This window comes from Lycorma delicatula, chromosome 1 (assembly GCF_047948215.1).
Source record: "Lycorma delicatula isolate Av1 chromosome 1, ASM4794821v1, whole genome shotgun sequence".
Taxonomy (NCBI): Eukaryota; Metazoa; Arthropoda; class Insecta; order Hemiptera; family Fulgoridae; genus Lycorma; species Lycorma delicatula.
The window spans coordinates 324,287,117-324,313,566 of NC_134455.1; the positions used below are offsets into that span (position 1 = coordinate 324,287,117).

The 26,450-nt window shown below is 28.7% G+C and overlaps 1 protein-coding gene across 3 annotated transcripts in view; it reads left to right on the forward strand.

Moving 5' to 3' along the window:
• The window catches only part of LOC142334207 (UPF0047 protein YjbQ), a 53,752-nt gene that overhangs the window by 19,957 nt on the left and 7,345 nt on the right, over positions 1–26,450 (forward strand). For all 3 annotated transcript variants that reach the window (XM_075382040.1, XM_075382039.1, XM_075382037.1), the window contains exons 4-7: positions 8,487–8,541; positions 15,802–15,841; positions 20,468–20,509; positions 20,751–20,879. In XM_075382040.1, coding sequence (XP_075238155.1) covers positions 8,487–8,541; positions 15,802–15,841; positions 20,468–20,509; positions 20,751–20,879 — 266 coding nt within the window. The remainder of the gene's footprint in view (positions 1–8,486; positions 8,542–15,801; positions 15,842–20,467; positions 20,510–20,750; positions 20,880–26,450) is intronic.

Genomic DNA, 26,450 nt, shown 5'->3' on the forward strand with positions numbered 1-26,450 from the left:
AGCAACTCTTCATGGAAAAAGTGATGAAAATGGCTGTTTTTACTTGTTGGCGAGTTAGAAAATAGTCTATTACTCAAGAAAACATTCTTTTTAAAATATAAAAAAATATTTTTTGGCCACTACAAGTTGGGAAGTTATCGTTTACCAAATATCATCAAAATCAAAAGTAGTGATGCAGTGATCATTTTCTGAATTAAAATGGAATATCGTAGTACCATTGCCCCAACCATCATGCAAAGTAATTTGTCACTGTCCATTCAATTTTACTGATGAGAAGTTTGGTTGGTAGTTATATAGGAACTTTAATTCAACTTTCTGGTAATTAGCTTGCTTTATGTAAAAGTTCAGGAACATATTTTTCTTCAGTATGTAATACTAATTCTTGAAACAGTGCATTCTGAAGGTGATCTAGTGTTGCCACTTACCTGTTAATCTGTTCAGGGACCCAGTTTCTGTTTGGTGGCTGTGCAATAAGTATAATAGCTGAATTGCTTCTTGGGATAAAGCCTGATTTCCTTATTATAGTTGTAGTATACTTTTCTATAGGAACCCGATAATTCAGGCTTGGCTGGTTTAAAGGTTATTTTTCTTGTAATTTGATAAAATGATTTATTTGCGTTTGTTTTTTTAATTTTCTGTTATACTGTGCTGCAGTCACATTGTCCTTGGACAGCAGGAATAAATACCTTTCCATGTTGTTTTTCACCCAAAAATGGACCAGATTAACCTAAATTTGTTAATTTCAGTGTCCTAGTTTTTATTCACAATGTATTTCAATTTTTGGAATCATTTGTTTCTACATTAGACTGTTAAAATGAAATTTAAAATAACTTGTAATGCTAGGTAATATAAATATTTTAAGTACCAGTAGAATACAGTACTATACAAAAAGAAAAGCAATAAATCATTGCTATTAAGATAATTTTGCCAAATGTTTTTTTTATTGTCTTCCTATTTTTCTTGTAATAGTTTATGAATTTTTTCCAAGGGTGCTGATTTTTTTAGTGAATTTTTAAAAAATGTTTCCTCTTTATCATCACAAAAAAGGGACAATAGTTTATCTGTTTTATAGAGAATGTAACATACTGGTTTTGTCATCTTCTGCTAACATTATGTATACTTAAGCAAAGAAATAATTACCGCATGCATGTTTAAAAAGGTAAAGAAATATATCTGTTAAAATCAAAACAAAACCAACAACATTGAGGCAAACATTAAAATAAAAGTCTGCAAAGGATAAAAACTAGTTAAACTGTTAAGCATATTATTGGAGGCGGTATATTATTGCAGCAGTTTAATATCTATTCTACACATTCAATATTTATTGTCTGTAAATAGTTAAAGAATTTATTAAAAAGAAGCAAAATTATAAGTAGATTGGTGCTTAACTAGCCTTTATTTTTGCTTAAGATAAATTTGGCCCCATATACAGCAGTAGAACTATTGGAGAAATAAATGATTATCCTCAGAATACTAGAAGACTGCCTAATAATGAAATGGTATATTTTTGTCTTAATAATTAAATTGGGTGTTTAACATTCACATACGAGAGCTGTTTTTATATTTATAAAATAAATTATTTCTTTTATTGTGTTCACTGTGTCTGACTTGTTCTATGATCAAACATAATTTTTCTAGAAAAGATAATCATATAATATGCAAGAAAGTATTGCTTCAACAGAGAGGTTATTGCAATATGTCACAATATGTCAATCTGTCACAATAGAAGTAAATACATTGCTTAATATTGTACTGCGAAGGGACCAGTAAATAATTTCACTACAAAGAGAGCCACAGTTGTTAGATTTTATTTTACTTATATATTTCTTTAATGCCATATTATTTTCAGTTTTTTATTTCCATGACAAACTTTCTGTGAAGTGAAAAGGATGTAAAATAATTGTTTAATTGGGGTTAATGAGACAAAAATATTATGGTATAAAAGTTTTTTTTTTAACATTTGGGACCACCGTTAAGTATTGCCTCAAAGGATGAGATGAATGACAATTTTTGTAGTGTGTGAAAATGGCATGCCTGACCGGGATTTGAACCTGGGACCTCTGGATGAAAGGCCGAGATGCTACCACTCACGCCATGGAGGCTGGCATAAAAGTTAATTATACAAAACTTAACTGCAATTAAAGCCAACTGTTTAAACTATGAAAAAAAATGAAGATTAGATTTAGAGATGTAATGAAGTAGAAATGAAAAAATTTTCTGGAAAAATACACAATGAAAAATGAAAAAAAAGCTTGTGAAATTGAAGCCAAAGTTACTACTACATTATAGGTGTGGACAGAAACCATTTCAAGGAGGAAATAAAATGTTAATGGATAGCAAGAACACACAGAACATATACTGAAGGGTCAAGGTTTTCCTTTACCTAAATTATTTCTTAAGATTTTGGAAGAGAAAAAAGAAATTGATTATGAACTCGTAATATTTTAATGTGAAAATGTACGTTGATCTACAAAATTTAATTAACAGTAAAGTAGTAGTATTTAACAATACATCATTACAGTTAGTATATTTTAAGCAGTACTGCATGGACCATACAGATTAATCTATAGAATTATGAGGCTGGTGAAGTATCCTCAGATTTAAGGACAAAAGTGTACTGTTAACACCTTGAAAAAACAGGAAGATAACTCTGAGAAACGCTGTACTATCAGTCTAATGTCTTGTGCATAAGAAGTATTCGGATAGTTAGCATTCAAGTGTCAAAATGAATTAAATTAAGACCAATTTGTCTTCAGAAAAAGCTGGATTCAAGTGAATTTTAGATCATTTTATTTTAGAGGGGTGGTTGAAAAGAATAAAGCCACTTTTAGGATAGCTCAGGAGGAAAGGAAGATAAATTGGGAACTGATTATAGAGCTTAAAATAAGGAAAAAAGTTAATACAAACATGTTTGAAAATGCTTTTTTATCGAGTTAACACCTAGTGAAAAATTTCACCCAGATTTCAGTTCCTCTGGTGAAATGAAGCTAAACTGAAATTTTTCAGTTATTATATAAGGAGTAATCTTGATGGTCTCTTATTTTTTTGTTTTACTTAAAAAATCAAATAAAACAGCTCTCAAAACTGTATCTCCCTTAGTTTTCATAATAACCAACATAAAACAGAAAAATTCAGTGATAAAAAACATGCTTTTTTAGGTTTTGAAGTACAATAACTTTGTTAAGACTACAAATGCGTAAATTTTATTATCAGAACTTGTAGAGAATTTAATTCTGAGAAAATTGAAATAATAAACTGTATGAAAAAAATCAACTCTTATTAAGAACAAAACAGAATAAAACTTATTAGAAAAAGTTATGAAATGACAGCTGTTTTTATTACAATAAATATATAATGTAAAATTAGGTTGGCAACACTAAGTACTTGCTACTTCAAAATTAATTTGAATACTACTTATTTTCGTGAAGTAGTGGTTACGTGTTAATAATAAATGTTAGGCGATTAGTTGATTTTGACATAAATTGGGTTTAATTATTTTTGAAAATTAAATTGCATAGTGTTTTTGTGTTTGTTTCTAAACTGTACTTACATTTTCAGAATTCAATCTAAATTTAAAAAAGTGAATTCTGTTTTGAAAAATATCACATATCTTTACTCATGCAAAATAAGCTGATATGATTTGTATTGTGGCTTTTATGATGTATCGAAATAGGTATCCTGGAGGAGTATTTCCAATCCATAAAGTATTTTGTGGAATTTTTAATCTTTGTTTGAATGGTTCAATTCCCAGTGCTCATGTTTTATTTGATCATCTGGTACATGGTGATGAAAAGGGAATATATTCTTCTAATAGTACAGGTTAGTACTGCAACGAGCACACAAAGAATTTTTAATGACTCAACATTTTACAAAGTATATTATGGCGACGCCCAACACATCCAGCTTGTATCCATGCCATTTGACTGCAGGTTTATCAATTGGTTAACAGTAATTACCCCTTAATTCCATTCATACTATTTTTGGAAAAAGCTACTTTCAGTGACACTCACCAAAAAAAAAATCTACTTTTCGGTTGTACATTTAGTGCGGCAAAAATCCACACTATTGATTTAGATCAACAAAAATTAATAGGCTCTTTCATACTAAAACAGCGTGTCATGGGGAGAAATTATTTAAAATGTTTAAACAATGAATTTCTTTTATTGTTTGAAAATTTATCTGCAAAATGAATGGAAATGTACTAATCAACTTGATGGAGCACCAACGCATTCCATGAATAAATCAAGACAATTCTTAGATGAAAAATTTACTGGTAAATGGATTCGACGTAGAGGGCCAGTAAATGGCCATCTAGATCTACAGATCCTACTCTGTTGGATTATTGTTTATGGGGTTGGATAAAATGCGAGGTATACAAGCAAAAATAGATGCTTGTGATTAACTGATCACTTGCATGCTCAGTGCTACTGCCCTCATCAAGGAACGTGAAAATATCATTGTTGGCGACAGAAAATATACAGTAAAATTAGTACAGTATAAACCACAGTGAGTATATTTTAAAAGTAAATTAGAAGTATTTTAATTTTTCAAAGGACTAAGTATCTTATACTAAAAATAGCTGTTTTTAATTTTTACAAATTCATAAAATTTTTCTGTTTTGATTTTAATAATAAAAGCCGATTACATAAATTTTCTCAGAATTAAATTCTATACAAGTTATAATAATAAAATTTATGCATTTATTAGTCATTTAACGAAGCTATTGTAATTCAAACCTAAAAAAAAATAAGTTTTTGTCACTGATTTTTCTGTCTTATGTTGGGTGTAATATACCATTCTGGCATTTGTTTTATTTGATTTTACAGGTCAACAAGTATATGAAACGATCAGGTTTACCACTTACATAATGCCTTAAAAATTTTAGTATGACCTCATTTCACTGGGAGAATTGAAATCCAGGCGAAAATTTTCACTAGCCATAACTTGCTAGCAAAGTGTTTGCGAACAAATATTTATATGAACCTCTTTCCTTATTTCAATTTCTAGAATCAGTTCCCAAGTTATTTCCCTTTACTGCTGAATAACTGTGCATGTAAAATTTGCTGATCTTGCAAACATTTATTTGAATTTGTGAGGGAAAAAATATTTAAAATTTAAAAAAAAAGTTGAATTGAAATGTATATTCAGAAGAGTTCTCATATTATATCTTTACTAGAATGAAATAATTCTGATTTTGTAGAAAATGAAGAAAGGTAATTCTAATTAGAAAAATTTAGGTTGATGATGACAAAAAATGCAAAGGTTGTTTTAGGAAGGGGATGGTGAAGAATGAATGAATGTTCTTCTAGGCAACATAATATACTAAAGTCACAGAACTCTGTTATTTATGGAAGAAAATTACAAACAGTGGACAATGAAAACACAATTTTATTACACAAATGAGTCTGCTACTAGCATAAAATCTACTTCTAAGAATTTGAACTAAACCCTAAGACTATACTTGTGGAATGTAGACTTTTATGAATTCACTCACACATGATAAGAATTCCAGAAAAAGTAAGGAAATTTTAAAATGTGTAAAGAAGGTGAAAATTTGACATGTTCATAATTTCAGGAAGAATCATAGATAAACGTAAGGGTTAATAGAATTTTGCAGATGGATTAGGTCAATGGAAATGTATTAGACATCTTGTTTAATGATTTATTAATGCAGGATTATGGAGAGCATAAAAATTGTAGCAGAAGACGGATATTGGAATACATAAACGATAATTAAGGATGTTGGATGTCATAAATATGAAGAGGTTAAAACAGCTCTACATTACCAAGGTGTGTACCTGGGCACCCCTCTAAAATTATGAAAGACTTTTATAACATTCATTTTCTGAAAATGAAAAAATATGAGTGGTATATCATAGTATTCTAATCCTTAATTTTGCCATCTGTCAGTAAATTAGCAGATTTTAATCCTAAAGTGTAGTTTAAACCCTAAATCTGTAATAAAATATGTACTGTTTAATACTATTTAAATCTTTATATGGTCTACCATTTTATTACTACACTCAGTTCATTGTATTCAGAGATGAAAAACCAATTTTTTTTGCAGTTTGTACCAAAATCTGAGAATCTAGTTTTGATTGTATATGACATAAAGGAAATATGAAACTGAAAAAAGAGTTTTCTGATACTTTTAGCAGCTGTTGGAAATATAAAATTTTACAACCAATTGTAAAATACCAAATTTTGTAGTTTTGTTTCTTGGAACTGTAAGAGTAGAGAAATTATATGGGAGAAAAGAGAAAACTATTCCAGAGTTATATCATACTGATATTAGATTGTGAAAAAAATTTAATTTTATATTTTTTAAGTTTGTAATTTTAAAGATTAAAGTATGTAAAACTGAAATTCCATATCTATTTGATAATTAGAATTCAGCACAGTAATTTTTTAAATCTACAAACTTCTTAATTCTGTGAATTGTACTTATATAATTATTTATTATTGTATTTTTTTTATTTATTTATTTATTACTATTACTGCCAAACTCCATGGTGGAGCGGTAGTGTGTGTCTTTCATTTGAATGAGTAATCCTGGTCAGGAGTGGCATTTTTCACAAAGTTTTTCTACAAAAATTTATTATCCGTTACAGTTATTGGGCATTAGCTGTTATTGCTGACTAAATGAATAAAATATAATTATTATTGTTAAACATAGCTTGTGGACACCCTTAAAAAAAATTTTGAATATGCGGCTGTTAAAAGACTATCGCAGAACTGAAAGGAGTAGATAATTGCAACTAAATGATTGATGATTCGCCACTTATAGAAGTTTAATCTTATTAAAACTAGCAATTGGTGCTCTTATTTTCATAAAAGTATTTGTTAAATATTTTTTATAGCGTATTTCCAATCATTCCAAAGAAATATCAACTACCATCTTCTACGTTATATCAGATTAATTTGATGTAACTACCAAATACAGAAGTGATTCATATATCTTGTTATCAACCCATTCTACTGAACTAATATGATCACTGTTTGTTGAAATTGCATTTTGGTAAAATTTCAATAAAATATTCAAAACATCATTTTACAAAGTAGACACTACTACGAGTTTTTTTTATACCCTTCAGACGATCTGGCAGCTTTCATTTTGATCTTTTTAACTTATATAATGTCCAAAACTTTAATTAATTAGCGAATTAAAATCAAATAAATAAATAATATGATGAAAAAGATACATGAGTTGCAGTTAATGTACAATATATTTTTAGAGAGGGCTTTATTATGTTTCTGTTGAAATTTTAATTTATAAAGATGACTTTTAAAAATCATTCAATAAATTTATTTAAAATGAAATTAAAAAGATATGCATTCACAAAACTGTATTTTGTATTTACAATACTCTGTTAACCATAAATTTTCTGAATTATCATATAAATACATTCCCCATAAATTTTTTAGTTAATACCTTCAAAATTATTTTATACTGTACTAATTTCAGTCAATAATGTTTTTTTTCATAATGGTATCAACAGTAATAATAATTTGATAAATTATTCAATTGTGTATAGTACATGTAGATATGTACACAGTTATATTTCAAGGATAAACCACCTATTACAGATATTGAGATAAGGCATATCTTACCTTAATTTTATCATGAAAATACTTTTGTGGGATCTCACATCCTCGGTCATGATTATAAAATAAATAAATTTTTTTCAGTCAAGACTGAGAATGCAGAATCCTGCAAAAGTTCTTTAATAAAAGATTAAGTAAGGTATTCTCTATTCTGTGCTAGATGGTTTATGTAATAAAATTGAAATATAATTTAACAGTATAGAGGAATAATATGAATCTTAAAAAGATCAATTTCAGTAAAATAATATACACATTTATACAAGTGTGGCAACATACAGGGTATATGTTGATATATAAATGTCAATAGCATGCCCGGAAACTATACCAGATGTTATTTGACTTTAATTTTCTTTAGAAGTAGTGTATTAAGGTGATTTTAATCATAGTTATTTCATACCCTCTAGTTTTTATGTAGGTATTCCCCAAGTCATTCCAAATACTCAAGTAATCCCTTGGTTATCGATAGATGAGCACATGTTCTAATTTTTATGTGATTGTATAAAATATATAAAAACTTTTGTTGTATTTATATTAAGAGTATATATTTTTCTGAAACAAAAGATTAACATCAGTTTTATTTAGGTTTTTTTTTTTGTAATACTATATTGATTTCTATGCCATTATTATTCCAGTAGTGTTTATGCAATTATCATCTTCATACATTGAATTTAAAATTAATTGCCAGATCATTAAAGGATACTTGATTTCTTAAATGCTCTGTTGGCGGTCAAAATGTTATTTTTTCTTAATTTATGTGGAAATTTGATTTGACTGTAAACTGAATATTTTATTTATTTAGTGTAAAACTATACCAGCAATTGTATATTTTGTTATACTCAATTATGTTCTAATTTAGTATTTCTGTTTCTTTTTGTTTTTAGTTCTCCATACATCTGCTAGTTTAGCTTTAAATGAAAGTTGGGATCCTGATGTTAGGTATGTTGATAATATGTTATTATTCTTTATTATCTAAGGATTCTGTGTTTATGTTCTCATGTATGAAGAATATATATATATATATATATGTGTGTGTGTGTATGTGTGTTTTAAAGAATAAAAGTAAAACTCTGCCTACCTACTCTTCCTACCTTATTATTACTTCTTCATTTTTACATCAATAGCACTTAAATATTAAAATTCTTTAAAAAATTAAAAAAATTAAAATTCTAAATTAAATTTAAATTAATTATTAAAATTCTTAAAAAATTTTTTTTTAATTTTCTATACGTGCCTGTGGCTAGCCACTATGTACAGCACTGTACTCTTCATCTAGAGTACAGTACTGTTTGTAGTGGCTGGCCACAGGCATGTATAGAAAATTTAAAAAAAAATTGATGTTACTAAAAGTGTTTAAATTTTAATGTGTAATTTTAAAGTTTTTAATTTTTGATCAACTGATGATGATAAGGAAAAATCCTCGAAAGTGCTGTTGATGTAAAAATGAAAAAGTAATAATAAGGTAAGAAATATTATTAGATTCTGTATTGTGGTGGATTGCTAAGTTTTACTTTTAGTCTTTAATGTAATTAATACAGAGGAAGATATGGACAACAATAAAGGAATAATTAATTTTACTAAATTTATATATATATATATATATATATATATATATATATATATATACTTTTAAGAATCATATTCCTTTGTACTAATATACAAAATTATATTTATTTGATCAACCTAAGTACAGAACAGTAAATAAAGTAGGATTACACTTGTTCAGTCTCATATTATCCTTTCTTATGATAATGTATGTAACTCCTTTCTTCTTTCTTATGCTTTCTTAATCCAAATTGAGTTCAACAGCTGTTATAATATATTATTCTACTTATTAAATGCTATTGTTAAGTACTTCCCTGTGTTTTTAAATGTCTTACTGATCAGTTCAAATATATAATGCATTACCCAAAAAAGATGTTAAATTAAAATATATTAAAAAGTTATTTCAGTATCTAATAAATGTAACTTAAAACAGTGAAATAATACAATAATATTTACATAATAATAATATGGAAAGGTTACAAATAGTATAAATATATCAATGTCTGTAAATCAGTTATGAATTATGCACAATAAAATGTGATTTAACACAGTAACAAAGTATTTTTTGAATCCTGCAGCAAATTCATCAAATACTGAAAAGTGCATAGGGAACATGTTTGCACAACACTTACCTTATTTTATCATATATGGAACAGAACGCAAGAATGGCAGGAGTTTAATTATTTTTCCCTACAGATTGCAGAGTCTGGATAAAGTCCCTTGCTGCTGTGGCTTTCTTTTATCAGGCGGGTTATGGTTATTTAGTGGCAGTTATAGATTTTTATGTTTTATTTATGGACGGATTTGGTGATTTGCTTGCCTATCCGTATGGACCAACATGAAAATTATTTACTGGGTCTGACCGTGGGACACTAAGCTTTTTGAGCCTCGTACTCCTGGTGTGACTCCCCTTCTCTGGAGGGAGTCACATGTGCTGGCTGAGGTAAATTGTATGTTTTTAAGGAAGTTGGGTAGGTAGTTAGGAGAATTGTAGAACTTCTTCTTTTACGGCTGTTCTTCATGCTGTTTCTTTGTTTTTTACTGAGTAGGTGTCCCTCGGGGCATCTGCATCAGTGGTATCTTACGTGGCCGGGCTGAACACTGTTTCTCTATTGGGCTATTCTACCGGACTCCAGTCCATGGCAGTGAGTCACATGGTTCTTCATTCTTCTTTTGTAGTCTTCTTCTTTCTTCTTTGGCCTGCACTTTCTGTGAGCCGGCAATAATCAAATTACACACCAACAACCTTAAAAAGTCCTGTGGCCTTGAAAGAGCGGAACGAGGAAAAGTACAGGTTTCTTCATTCTTCGGTTTTCAGCTGGTGGCTGCTTGGCTCCTTCCTTCTGCTCACTCGTTTTTGATGAGGTAATAGGAAGTGTGAGACTTACAATTTGGTTTAATTTCATGGTCGCGGTTTGGGAGCGGCTATCGTCTTGAAGTTTGAAGTCGTAAGAAGTGGATTTTCTTACATAAACATAAATAAATAAATCATCCAGACACACGTGTGTCCGGGAAGGGGTCGGGGGGACCGCATGGCTGCCATCAGTTGCCTGAGTTGACTGGAATCTGAAACACAAGAAACAGAAACCCAAAAAAAAAGAAGTTTTATTTTATTTTTGAAGGAAAGGAAGGGAAAAGGAAATAATTTCCCTAAGCTGGGTAGAGACACCTTGAATGAGTAATAGTTTTATACTTAGTATACTAATAACAATAAACTATTGTATATGTGTGTGTAGCCCTGTGTAAAATGAGACTGTAACTTCGCACATAGCGTAAAAAAAAAAAAAAAACGCGCTAAAATGGTGGTCGCTTGTTGTTTATTGTGTGGCCACATCAGCGCGGATCTTTACTTATTGTTGGTACTTTAAAGGGTCAGATTTGTGTTGAGATTCCTTATTCAGTTTCGGGTAAGTCGGGTTCATACTATATTTTTTAATTTCCAGTATTTCCAAATTTGTTTGAATATCAGATATTGAATATGTATTATTAATAAGATGGTCAGAAACAGAGAAACCCAGTTTTCCATTTTTATAATATATAAAATGTTCAGAGAATCTAATTTTGAAAGATCTGTAGGTTTTTCATATATAAATATGATTACAACATTACATTTTATTTTATGAATTCCATACAAATTGTGTAAGCCATGTGAATTGGTATGTGTATAGTTTTTTAAATGTTTTATAATGTGGTTATTTATCTAGTATGCAGGCTTAAATTTATTTTTATCATAAACCTTTGTTATATTTTCAGCAATGTTATCTGTATATATATATATATATTTTAAATATATATCATCAATTTTTTGTGTTTATTGGTATTAAATATGTGTATTATTGTTCATTTTTGACAATGTTTTTTGTATATATTATATACTAAAGATTCATTATAACATATGTAGCAGTTTGTTTTATAATGTCTATTTCTGTGTTTAATTATTTTTATTTTCATTACACTTTGTGTAATTAATTGCTGTATTAACCATGTTTGTATATGTATTAATTTTGTGTGTCCACGGCTGATTTGAATATCTATCTATGTATTGTGGTTTTATTGGTTTTGGGTTTCCTATATACTGAAGATATAAAATGATTATTTTTATTGTTAATTTCGATACTAACAATTAAGTAATTTATTCTTCTATTTTTATCAATTTCAAAAGTAAATTTCAACTCATAATATAAGTATAACTTGTTCAAAATTAATTAGATTTCCATTATATATAACAGGATTATAGACTACAAAAATATTGTCAACATACCTATCCATAATAAAATATCATGAGGATGAGAGTAATGTCATAAGCAATCTCATTTCTAAAATCTTTTAGATATATCTCAGACATGATGGCTGACAAAGGAAAACCCATCAGTAAGGTATTTCCCTGAATTTAATATTTGTCATCAAATTTAAATTAATTTTGTTGGCATATATTTCTAATAACAGTAATACGGGGTCCGGCATATAAACCTGACGATTTTTGAGGGATAATAATTAAACTGCGTTTTGTACTATTAAAACATTTAATACATCAAATTTAAGATCAATTTTTGCAATTTATAGTAAATTACTTACATAAATTTTTTTTTATTTGAATATTATGTCCAAATGTTTTCCATTACTCCTCACACACTCACTTAATCTCATTCTAAAATTTGACATTGCTCACTCAATCATCACTTGTAGAACTGCTTCAATTTCTCGTTGAATGGCCTCCTTGAGTTCTGCAATTGACTGTGGTCGACTATTGAAGACTTTATGTTTGAGATACCCCCACAGAAAAAAATCATAAACAGCCAGATCAGGTGAATGCGCTGGCTAAGGAATGTCGCCAAATCAGGAAATCAAACTTCCAGGAAAGGTTTCTTGCAAAACGTTCATTGTGATTCTCGCCATCTGGGCGGTGGCACCATCCTGTTAAAACCAAATTTCATGTCCTTGAAAGTCATTCAGTTTCGGTCGCAGAAATTCATTCAACATGTTTATGTATCGATGAGATGTTACTGTTATTCTGTGATTTAACTCCTCAAAAAAATAAGGGCAATTATGCCGAACTTTGAAACCGCACACCACACTGTAACATATTGACTTGGAAGTGGTTTTTCAAGAATTTGCCGTGGATTATGCGAAGCCCAATAACGGTAATTTTGTTTATTCACAAATCCTGACAAATGAAAATGTGCCTCGTCACTTAAAAGAATAATGGCATCCTGGAGGTCATTTTCGAGGATGACCTCGCAAGCTCCTTTGAGGAACGCCCAATCATTTGCATTAAGTTGCTGCCCTAACATCATCTTATACGGATGGAATTTCAGGTCGGCATGAAGAATTTGTTTTACACTTCGAACATAAATGGCTAGCGCAGCAGCATGTCTCACTGCTGAACGTCGTGGAGACCACGTAACAGGTAACCTTACAGCGTTAATGTTTTCAGGCGTCCTCACAGTCCGTTTCGTCCTGTTGGTTTCATTTTTAAAGCAGACGATGTGTTCCTAAAATTCTTCACCCACAACAATATTGTATTCCTACTAGGAACCCGCATGTCGATTTAAATTGAAATGTCTGCAAAATAAACGCTGTGTTACAATAACCGAGTCATTATTTTTAAAATAGGCTTCAATCACAAACGCTCGTTGATCACCCGAGCACGACATACTGGCTACTGAAATAGCATGAATAGACCTGTCAATGTACAACAATCCTGCCTTCTCATTGACAGTGGTGCCAACATAACAATTACTACAAAATTGTCAGATTTATATGCCAGACCCTGTAATATTTATTATCTATAAATAAAGGGTCTTCGTGATTGTATATTAATCTATTTTTTATTATGTTAATTGTTTTATCTATGGGTATGTTAGGGTACTTTACTAATATCATAAGCTAACCATCCTAGTGTTATCTCCAATTTTTAAGTCTTTTAATTTATTTACGAACTCTTATCCATTCTTTATATTATATTTGTAATCTAAATTCATTTTGATCCTAAGTATTTTATCTATTATTTTGGAGATAATGTAAGATGGAGCGGTTGTAAAATTAATTAAAGGTCATATAAGTATGACCTATTTATCCAGTTTGACTATTCTGAAAATCAGAATCACTGTACTGGTAGGCTATCAACAAGCCAAAATCCAAATTCATTAACAATGTGTACAGTTTGATAATGGAAAATCATCATTTGGCTATCTGAGAAATTGCAAATAACATTAGTATGTGATATTGTTCTTTACTCATATAAAAATGGACAATTTGGACATGTTGGTTCCTAACTTTCTGAAGAGGGGGATGAGTGATAAGTTTTCTATTTTAAAATTAACACAATGATTTTTTCACATGAAAAACAGTTTTAAGTTTAGGGTCAAATAAGTTTTTTTTAAGATAATATATATATATTTTGAATGTATTTTTACCTACTGTACGATTTTCTATTTTCTGAACTATTTATATGTTAAAATATTAGATTATATAGCTCAAATTAATATTAGTTGATAACTCATATGAATCAAGCTGATTTAGGCATTATAAAACTAGAGGTGAAGGCCACTTCCATTGTTTTAGGCAGTTTTTTCCAAAATTCTGCTTTCAAAAGCATAGTTTTCATAGCTAATTATATGGCTCTAAAAAGTCCCAGAAACATTATAACATACCTTGAATGTAATATGTAAAAATCTGATGTGGACACCACATGACTTCCTTGTACGCCTATTAAATTATATATACACATATTTTTAAAATGAAAGTACATAAAATTTTATTTCATTAATATCTTCTGATATTTTTTCATATCTTTCTTTACTTCCTTGTACGAAGTAAAGGAAGTATTGTGATTGCAGTTTTCAAATTTCAAAGGAATTATCCATTTTGATCGTCCTGAATCCATTTGACTAGTTTCGGTATGACATCTGTACGTACATATGTTTGTATGTACTTGTATAACTCAAAAATGATTAGCCGTAGGATGTTGAAATTTTGGATTAGGACTGTTGTAACATCTAGTTGTGCACCTACCTCCCCTTTTGATTGCAATCAGCTGGACCAGAAGTGTCCAACAAAGCCCAAAATCCAAACAAAAATTGGATTTTGGACTTTTTCTTAACTGCAGTAATAAGCCCTCATTGAGACCTTTTCAATGACATATCATATGTGGTACTTATTTTCATTGGTTCCAGAGTTATAGCAAAATAAAATTTTAATTAATGAAATATTTGGGTTTTACAAGGGGAAAGCACATTGGTTTGAATCTGATTTCATCTCCTTTTCTTTTTATATATATATAAATATATATTATAATTGTTAATCTAAGATTACAAAAAAAATTTACAATAAATAATTCAGTAAAATAATTTTAAAAAAATATGAAAAAATATCAGAAATTGTTAATTAAATAAAATTTTATGTACTTTTCATTTTAAAAAAGTGTGTATATGTAATTTAACAGATGTAAGTCATGTGATGCCCACATTAGATTTTTTTTATTGTTATTATTGAATTATTATTTATCATAAAACATTTTTACAATCAGAGCTTAATATAATATATTTAAATTTAAAAAAAAAGAAGATTAAGTCTGATTTGAACCGATGTGCCTTTCCCTTGTAAGATCCAAATATTTTGTTAATTAAAATGTTATTTGGCTATAACTCTGGAACCAATGAAAAGAGGTACCACTTAAAATATCATTGAAAAGCTTTCAGTGAGGGTTTATTACTGTAGTTAAGAAAAAGTCCAAAATCCAAATTTCTTTTGGATTTTTGGATATTTCTGTTGAAATCTGAAAACTGAGATTTTTCATGATCACAATACTTCCTTTACTTTGTACAAGGAAGTTAAAAATGTGTAAATATTTATCACGCTCTATCATAACAGTCAGTGATAAGTATTTTTATTCATTGTGCAAAAAAAAATAGTACCAATTAGTGATTGTTATTAAGTACTGTTTGTTTGTTAGCCAAAACAAAGTGCAATTATATTTTTAGCAATGAAACTAATTACATGTATTAAAGCTGTTGATCAGTTATTGTGTCGGCAAGTCTTAAATTTGAGTGCTAAAATGTGCATTTCATTTTGAAAAGTTAAAAGTAAAATAACACTATAATGTATAATTTATTTAAAGTGATTCACTAATTACTTAATGTGTTTCTTTTTCAGAGATGATATGGAGATGATGTTAAATAAAATAGTGCCTGAGGTAAGAAATTTGTATGTTGTTCTGTTTTTTTTTTTTGTTGTATTTATTCATTCATCAAGCAAAAACCACTATTACCAATCTCATTCATCATATCACCTTAAGCTAAACTTGTACTGGTAAACTTTATTATATCTAATAGAAATGAACCCAACTACATTAATAATTAGTAAATTTTCTGATATCGGGATTAATTAAAGCTCATTTCTACAAATAGTTGATTTATGAACTCCACTAATCATTAGATAGTTAGCTCCTAAACTAACTGATGATAGAAAAAGGAAGAAAAATAGTAATCACAATTTATGTGACATTTTACAATAAGATAAAATGAAAAAAAAAAATAGAATGTAGGTATTACTGACAATACAATTAGTTAAGTAAATATTATGATATAGAAATTTAGTCTAGACCTAAATATTTTTAATGCAATCATTTTTTTAAATGAATCTACTTTTGTGTCAAATGGCCATGTTAGTTAAAGCCCGACAGTTAATACTAAAGTATTAATAAGTCTAAGCTGCATAAGAGACTCTTAGCAGCATCCTCAAAATTGAATGTTGGGGGAAAATCTTTGGTTATTATATTGTAGGGCTTTTATTTTAAGTTGTAATTACATAGGCTTTAATTTACTAAATTACCGTATATTTTATACAATTATACAGACTTTGTTTGTCATGACATCTTAGCCTATAGGAATGTACTACTGGCCATCTAGGGAAATGTTAAATGACAGTTGACCGTTAAAAATGTGTATAGTTTCAAAACAAAATACTATCTCACTGTAATGTAGGGTTTCATAAATCTTTAAGTAATACATTTTCAGATCATAGAGGAGCTTTAGACTGACCTGCCAGCTCTCAAGATCTGTGTCTGCACTGTCTCATTTCTTTTGAAACCACCTGAAACCATGTTTACAAAACCAACAATGTCAGTTGCAAAATTAGAGAAGTTGCTTGTATACTGCTCAATATGATAAAGCAATTTTAAACAGATATTTAATATTAGAACATTGTCAAGCTGCAGAAGGGAAGCATTTTGAATATTTAATGTGAAATAGTGAGCTTCCAAGTTATATTTTATTATATAATTTAGTATTATGACCTCTAAAGATTAACTTTGAAGTCCTGAAATTAGCTATTTAGTATACTGCTTCAAATAAATAACTTGCCAAGAATCTGCAATTGCATACATTGTTGTTAAGTTAATGAGAAAAATGATGAATATTTGTGTAATGGTAAGTTATTTTACGTAGTAAATGTTGCAGGAAAGTTTTATTAAATGCAGTCTGATTGTAAAACATAATAAAAATTCCCCTCATTTAATTCTTGCAGAGTTTTTAAAGTTTTAATTGTTATAGTTTCAAAAATAGAGTAACTATCAAAGATGAGTACCATCAAATATTACATGAATTTGTCACATTCATATAAATGTTCAAAAACATGAAATTTACATGATTGTAAATCAAATTTCTCATGAATGTCTTACATAGTATGACCATCATATTATTTCAAAAAAAACCAAAGATGGGCTGAAGATGACAGATCTAGGATTGTTGACTGAAATTTGAAATTCAGTAAAATTGTATTTTTCTATTTGCATATCTCTCCTTTTCTGTCATCTAACTTCACTCTCTTTTATAATAGGAAGCCATTTCCAGACTTTTCTAAGATTCTGTACAAAAGAAAATGTACCAGTACGTAGTATAAGTGCAATATTGAGTTTTTCTTTTAGCTAAACATTTTATAAAGGAGATTACCCATTTTCACCAAACAGTGCACAGTTTTGAGTTTAGAAAAAAACTCCTTAAATTTCTCTATAAATTAATCGTCATTGAAACTTTTAATGGAATTAAATGTGAAGAATTACATTTGTTATTTCAGTCATGAATGTTGGTATTGCTACGTTTGAGTTAAAAATTAACTTCAGCCTCAAACAACAGATTAAACTGAATGTTGAAAAAAATACTGATGATGGCTATAGTTATAATACCTATTATGAAAGTGATTAATCTGATTAACAGTACATCTCTACTTGTAAACTTACCCGATAGACAAAATCATCAGAAAACCTATATTTAAAAATGACACAAACATCATTCAGTAAAACAGAATTGTGATTAATTTGTTCGTGATTTGTCACAAATAAAAATCTTGAAATTGTGTAAAATTAAACTATTAATTTTTTATTGACAAAGTTAACCACATTTTAAAAACACACATACACCTAACAGTTATGGTCACTTCTGCCGACATCTTCAATAATTAATGCTGGTATTTCTTACCATGATGTCAGTTGATATTACTGCTGGTTTTCTTGATTTATGAAGATATGTATTTTGAATATGATCAAATGATGTGTTAGATTGGTGTTGTATTTGTTCAATTTATATGCTGTTCCATGTTTCTGTATTTAAGATATGTTAAACTGCAAACTTTTTTGTGTATGCAAAGAGTATAAGATTACCAACCTCCTCATAGATACAGATCACCAACATTGTCTGAGAAAAAATCTCATTTTTTTGATAATGTTTTTCACAATTTTTCATTTTTATATGTTGTTGCTTAGAAAAACAAATATAAATTGTAAATAATGGTTATTTTAGAAAACCAGTTTATCTGCAAGTAGAATATAATAATAAAAAATAATTTTAATTAATTAAAATATTTTACTTAAAATGATTAATTAATTAATTTAGGTATTACACCACCATAATTATAAATTTTAATCAAAAATAATTCTTAAAAGAAAATTATTATTGATGACATCACAAAAATAGATATCTGTTAACCAAATAATAGCATTATTTATATTAAGAACAATTTTTTTTTTAATAATTAGTACATTTTTTCATTTAGTTCATTTGTAGTGAAAAAAAAGTCATAAAGTAATATTCCTGCACCTCTTAAATCAGAATCATAACCAGAAACAAAAAAAGACTTGTAAAAATTATATTTACAACCAGGAACATTAAAATGATATAATTCTCATTGTTCAGATGAATTAGTGAAGGTTTCTTTAAGACTTTCTATGTACTCGCTATAATAATGAGCTAATGAACCAGGTTAAATTAGAATTAATATGTTTAGGATACAAAAATTAACAGAATGAATTTTGATTAATAATGCTTGATTTTCTTTTTTAGCCATCATTCAGTTGGCGGTTTAAAAATTAAAAACTAGAATGGAGACTAACATCATTTTCCATTCCTTTTGTGTTTTAGTGTCAATCTTTTAACCTCAAACATCATAAATCTTCATTTGTCAGTTCTTTGCATTCAAATTTTTGTTTTTTTGTACACTTTTTATGTTCTGACTTTCATTTACAAGTACATAATTTCCTTACAATTGCATAATGGGATTAGTTTCAGAAACATATCCATAACCCGTATGTCACCTGTAACAACTTTGAAAAAAAAAACAGTTTTTTAGTTGTAATAGTTTAAAGACAATCTGGGTCAGTTGAAAGAAGTTTTTTCAGTACAGCATATATTTTTGTGATGTTTCTGTTTATCACTCAGTAGTCATGGCACAAACTTTGCTGGAATCCTTCTCATGTTCAATTGTTCTGGGGCAAAGTCCATTGACAAATGTCACACAATAATCCTGTGGTGTTATAGTTGTTGTCCATTGTCTGGCTAAGGTCTTTCACTATTGCATTCAAAATAGCAGTGACATTTTTGGGTGTAATGCCAGTAGATGATCATCCTTAATGTTCATCATTAGTTGATACTCAGCCATGTTTAAAACATTTAAACCAGTCCATATATTACTATTTGGCCCAAAGTGTCATTAGTGAATGCTTGCATTCACATTTTGTGCATTTCTATGGCTGTTTTCCCAAATTTAAATAGAACTTAATACAAATACTGTTCTTTTAGGTCAGTCATTGCAAAATCACAGTCACATAAACAATGAAAAATTACCTGCCAACGATAAACACTTTCATTTAGATTAAAGCTGCTAGACATTCTGACTCACAAAGGCCATATATTTTGATGTTGATAAATGAACAAACAAATTTTGAAAATTACATTTTATTTAAATAAATTTTAAACAATAATTATTGATTCGTATATTGGCCAAACTGCTTTTATACCATAGACATAACAATTGAGATGTTTTTATCAATTAGACGTACAAATGTATGACATATTTTTTAACATGACGATTGATTCTTATAGTTATGGAAATTCATTTTATTTTAATTTTAATGTACATCAAATTAATATGTGAAGTGAATAATTGTATACAAGTTTATCAGATGTTCCTGAAGATGGAAAAATAACTTCTGAAAGTGCTAGAACATAATAATTTTTAACATTGGTTGGTAAGCAGAATTATAATTTATATATTTTTAAACTAATATATATTCTGAATATAAGCCAAATCGGACCATAAATACAATTTTTCAAAATATCTTGACCCCAGCGACACCTAGCAGGTCCAAACTAATTCGGAAACCTTCATGGGCAGGCGCACAACAACTCTCCAAAGTTTCATTGCAATCAGATGAATGGTATAGGAACACATAAGGGACAAACAAACAAACATTCATTTTTATACATACAGATTACATAATATTATGATAGCTTGATGATTTAGTCTTAATAATGTTTTCTGTTTCTAGGGTTTGCCTTATAGACACTCCTGTGAAGGACCTGATGACATGGTAAGTAATGAACTCTCTCTGTTGATGTAATTAATTTTTGTAAATAAAGTATGTCTTTTAAGTTGTGATTATAAGTAGAGTAAAAAAGATTATCAAAACTTAAATTATAATTTAATTAGTTGCATCTGTTAATGCAGTATTTGGTAGATTAATATGCATTTACTGTTTCCTACAGTTATCTACATACCAAATGTAAAATAACCACATTGTTTTTTAATTTATACTAATTTTCAATTTTTAGCCAGCACATGTGAAGGCGTGTTTCCTTGGTTCCTCGTTGACAATTCCAATTACCGATGGCAAGCTCAATTTGGGCACATGGCAAGGGATATGGCTCTGTGAGCATAGAGACCAAGCAGGTTCAAGAAAGGTAATAAATAGTATTTTATACTCGGTTACAGTTACTTTTTAATCATCTTACTGAAATTAATTTGGTAAGATTCATATTATTCCTCTGTATTGTTAAATTAAATATTTAATTCTATTAATATAAACTGCTTTGTACAGAATATTGAGATAAGACATATCTTACCTTAATTTTATCGTGAAACTACATTCGTGGGATCCCACATCCTCAGTCATGATTGAAATAATTTAATTAAACTCAGTTTAATTAAATATTTCAGTCATGACTAAATTTTTCATTTCATGATAAAATTTGGTAAGGTATGTCTTATATCAATATTCTGTACTAGGTGGTTTATAGAATTAAAAATTTAATTATTTTTTAATGTTAGCCTACATGGCCTGTAAAGTTTACCACCATACTGAGCAACAATTTATTTTAATATACTTGTATTCTAGTAAGGAATTTGTGTTCTCAAAGCAGAAATTATACTTTGTATAATTACATGTGATGTAGAATTGGAAACAAGAATTTCAGAAGTTAGATCATGATCATCATTTTGCTATTTGTGTCAATCATTATGTTTTCTGAACTCTGTAAATTAAACAGTGGCAAGAAGAAACAGATTGAGTTTAAGTGCAGAAGCCTGTTAAATTTACTTGCATTCGTAGTTTTAATTCTCTGATCTCATTTACAACGCTTTATCATTTAACTTCAATTAACCCGTGTTTATGTATCTACTTTTTAGACATGTAATTACATTTATTTTTACTATCATCATCTGATAATTATACATAGGCTTAATTTTTTTTTCTTAAATATAAATATGAATTATTTTTCTCACTTGGTAATAGATTTTGCATTCTAATATTAATCTGCCTGCTGTGTTTCTTTTATTTAGTATAAATTTATATAATCTAACTCGTAAAATATTGTATTTCTCCTGTAAGAGATTTTTATTCTGATATTTAATTACCGTTTTGTAAAGTATTTATTGTCTATTTATAAAGCATTCTATCTTGTACCATGGTTTAAATCTTATTTTTCCCTGAAAAAAGAACCTTTGCTCTAAGATGATGTTATGAGTTTCTTCAACATAACTTTGGTTGAAGAAAGTTTTTCTGTAACTATGGGTTATTGAACTCTGCTGTGCTGCCTTTTTAAATGTTTTCAAATTGATTTAAAATGCAGTAAAGTAAATATGAGGCCCAATTTGTTGTTCACACCATGAAAAGTCACAAAAATTGGGTTCAAGGCTTGTTTAAAAGCATCTTCTTTTCTTTTGAATTAATTAATGTACAGTATCTGTAATAAATACAATTGCCCTACTTTCATGTTAATGAAGAAAACACATCATAATTTTTATTAAATGTCTGAAAAAATTTTGAAACCACTTTCTTTTTCAATTTACAACAAAATTCCTTTGGAAAAGAATCTCTCATTTTTTTAAAGTTAATATACTTGTATTCTAGTAAGGAATTTGTGTTTTCAAAGCAGAAATTATACTCTGTACAATTACATGAAAAATGTAATTACATTACATTTTTTTTAAAATTGAAAGAAGCGAAATACAAATAACTTTATTATAACAAAATAAACTTTTATATATATATATATATATATATTTTTTTTTTTTTTAATTTTTATTTGTATGTATTTCTTTTTTCTAAAGTCAATAAATATAAAACCCATATCCCTCTGTACCAATAATATATTGTATTTTTATAATCAAAAACCAACTTTATCCACTCCAAATATAGAATTGCAAAGTAAATGAGATGACACTTACCTTATTTTTTCATAATTATTTCAAAAGTGCTTCATGGCAATCCACATCCTCAGTTGTAATTTTTCTTTTTTATTTGCTTTTGAAGTTCTTTATCAAATTACATAACACACTCAATACAATCAAAACACAGATTAAAAAATATAAAATAAACAAATATAATTTAAAATAAACATTTAAAAATAGAAATTAATTTAAAATTTTATTTTTTTAAATTAAATTTTAGTAAAATAAATGTTAACTTTAATTGCAATTTTAGTGCATGTTTTCAATTATTTTTAATTTTTTGACTGAACAGCTGTATGTTTTGTAAATTTTTAAAGATTTTTGTATTTTGTCCAATAACTAAAGTTATAAAAAGTAATTCGTTATAAAAATGTTCAATGGTAGTTGTATGTGTAAATTGAGATAGAGATAAATCAGAAAACATTACTGAGGATGGGCTTATGCCCGAAAGCACTATAATGAAAAGGAAATAAAGGTAAGAATTGTTAATTGTATACTTGACAGAGTGGCTGAAATTCAATATATATATAGGTAAAATTAACATATACAGAGGAATTGTGGACTATAGAAAGATTAATTTAAATATATATATATATATATATATATATATATATGTGTGCGTGTGTGTGTGTGTGCACTATTTTTCTACATATTCGCCATTCACTGCAGTACATTTTTGATATTGGCTTGCCAGCAGTTTCATTTTCTTACTGAAGAATTCCCCCACCTGTAATTTAAACCAATTAATTACTTTGTTTTGCAGTTCCTTATCACCTTCAAACTTCTGTGATGCTAGTCTTTGTTTTAAATGGAGAGAAAGGTGATAATCATCGGTCCTAGATCTGAACAGTAAGGCAGATCTTTGAAGATTTACCAATGAAATCATTGTAATTTCAGTGGTTTTGTTGGCCATATGAGTTTGTAAGTTATCGTAGAGAAACAAAATCCCATCGGTTAGCTTCACGTGCATTTTGTTTTGAATTGAACATCTAAGTTTTGTAAGCATTTTACAGTATATATCAGCATTAACAGTTCTTTTATGTTCTAGAAATTCAATCAGTAATATCCCGTAGGTATCTCAAAAAACCTCATCTATCTCACAGCTTTCTCATTGAAATTTTTTGTTTCAATCTTTTGGGCTTCAAGGATGATGAATGCCACCATTGCATTGATTACACTGCTTTGTCTCAACATTTGATTAAGATATCCACGTTTCATCACTGGTCACAACATGCTTCCATAAGTCATCATCTTCATTTACATAGCGCCTCAAACATGTTTGAGTTGCAGCGAGACATTTTTCTTTGTGTGTTTCTGTCGTCATTTTTGGTACCAGTCTGGAGCATAATTTTCTGTAACCCAGTTTTTCAGTTCAAACGTAAATTACTGATCGCAAAACAAAAGGAAATTCAATTGATAACTGAAAAACAGTGAGTCTTCTGTTTGCATGGATTTTGCATTCACATTTTCAGTAAATTCATCTGTGATGACAGTCGAGTGACCATTACGTTTTTCATCGTGAATATTTTTTCTTCCTCCACAAAACAAATGACCCAATTGGTGAACTCTACACTCCTCGTATGTTTATACAAGCTTATATACACATACATCAATATTTGTACATATTTCTATGTGTATACATCAGAGCTTATATGTTCACACAAAAGGTTTGATTTTGGAATATTTCTAAAAACAAGGTGTAAAGTTAAATTATGTATAGAAACCAGTTTGTTAAATGCCTTTGGTTGTTGGTATTTTGTTATTCTGCTGTGATTTATTTTCATTGCTATTCACCAATTGTTTTTCAGATTTTATGGAAACATCTTGTTGTAAGGATTGCAGTCTTATAATCTTGTCTCATTACCCATTGTGTTTCTTATCTACTGAAAATTATAATTTATTGCATTTATTTATGCTTAATAACATAACTGGAGCATTTTTTCAGATTAGAAATGTTATTCCTACGCACATGTAATATACATATTACATTACAGACAAGGAAGGTTAAAAACATTCCTGGAATTGCCTCCTGCAGTTTAAATCATAATGAGGAAATTTTTGGTTTTTATGTTGGGAGCAATTATGATGTCATGCATCATGTTTTCTGTTCTGCATACAAGCTGTTGTTTTATATTGTGTATGATGCAATGAAAAGTTGCTTAGAAAGTAGCACACAAATATTAAATTTTGCTTAACAAAATCAGTGTAAGATTTTAATGTTCCTTAAAGGTCAATCCATTTGAAGTGACCCAGGGTGGTTGCTAGACCAATTAAAAAAAAAAAAAATTGAAACTTACCCACTTCTTTCCTATATGTCTCAGGACCTTACAATTTACCTGTGGTGGCCATTTTGGTGCACACCCTATTTTTGTGATTGTAAGGGTTTAGGGAAAAAATCATAACTAAAGTACTATTGATCCTGGAAGGATGAAACATAAAGCAGTTTATTCACATTTTCTCAAGGAAAAAGATTGGTCCAATGGATTATTTACATATCTTTCATCTTTCTATGAGAAAATGACCAAAATATAGTTCAACATGAAAAACTGTGAAATTTCACTTTTGTCAATTTTTTTCAAGAGGCAGGGATGGCATACACAGTTTGAATTATTTTTTTATATGTAGGTATATGTTAGTAGTTTTATCATAAATAATAGTTATGGTGATATACTTACCTCTAATCTTTTATGAATTTTTGAAAACTGATTTTTTTTTAATTCAAATTTTGGCTTCAAATAACTGATGATGCTAAGTGATAAAAATCACAAATTTGCACAACTTGCACTGTTTTTGTAGATGTTTATAGCAAATGAAAACGTCTCTTGTGTACTGGACTAATAAAAAAGTTATAACCTCTCAAAAATCATGAAAAACCTGTTAAAAGTGATAAATATTTGACTCGCTAAATAAGTGCTTCAAGGGAGATTCTTGTCTTCTTGGCACTTTAATGTTTTTATAATTATTACTGTAGTTGAAATAGACATGTTTAAACCATTCAACTGAAGTGTTCATGTTACAACGGGCGCTTTAAGTCATTTTCAGTCAGGAAAATTCACATTGTAACATGCTTATTCACATAAATGAGCATGTGCTCATTTATGCTTGTTGCATCATTTAGCTTTGCAGTTACAGACTGGTTAGTCTGACATTAGTCAGTGACCAGTTCACATCTTTACAGAGTATCTCAGATTTCATCCTGTGTTTGAAAGTGTTTATTAATTAAATAAATAAATTTTACTTAATAATAATATATTTACAAATTTTAAAATCAGTTAAATTTTAACATTATTTTCAAGTAATTTCACATAAAAAAATGGAAGAACAATGTTCCATAGAAATTAATGTGAATGAAGAATATCTTAAAACAGTTTATGATACAGTGCCAAAAAAATCATTAAAATTTGTGAATTAATGCTGAAAACCAACAACCTATTTTTTTGTGGGTTAATTCAGTTGTCACTAGTACTTGTAAATATCATGAAAAAAGTTTTTGTCAAAATTCAGTCACTTATACGGACAGTTCTGTTGTGACCCTTTGAGAACTCATAAGAAAACAGTTAAGAAAAACTTAAGACAAGTAACGCTAGAGAAGCTCTTAAAGAACACTTTTTTTTGTCTTCAGTCATTTGACTGGTTTGATGCAGCTCTCCACGATTCCCTATCTAGTGCTAGTCGTTTCATTTCGGTATACCCCCTACATCCTACATCCCTAACAATTTGTTTTACATATTCCAAACGTGGCCTGCCTACACAATTTTTTCCTTCTACTTATCCTTCCAATATTAAAGCAACTATTCCAGGAT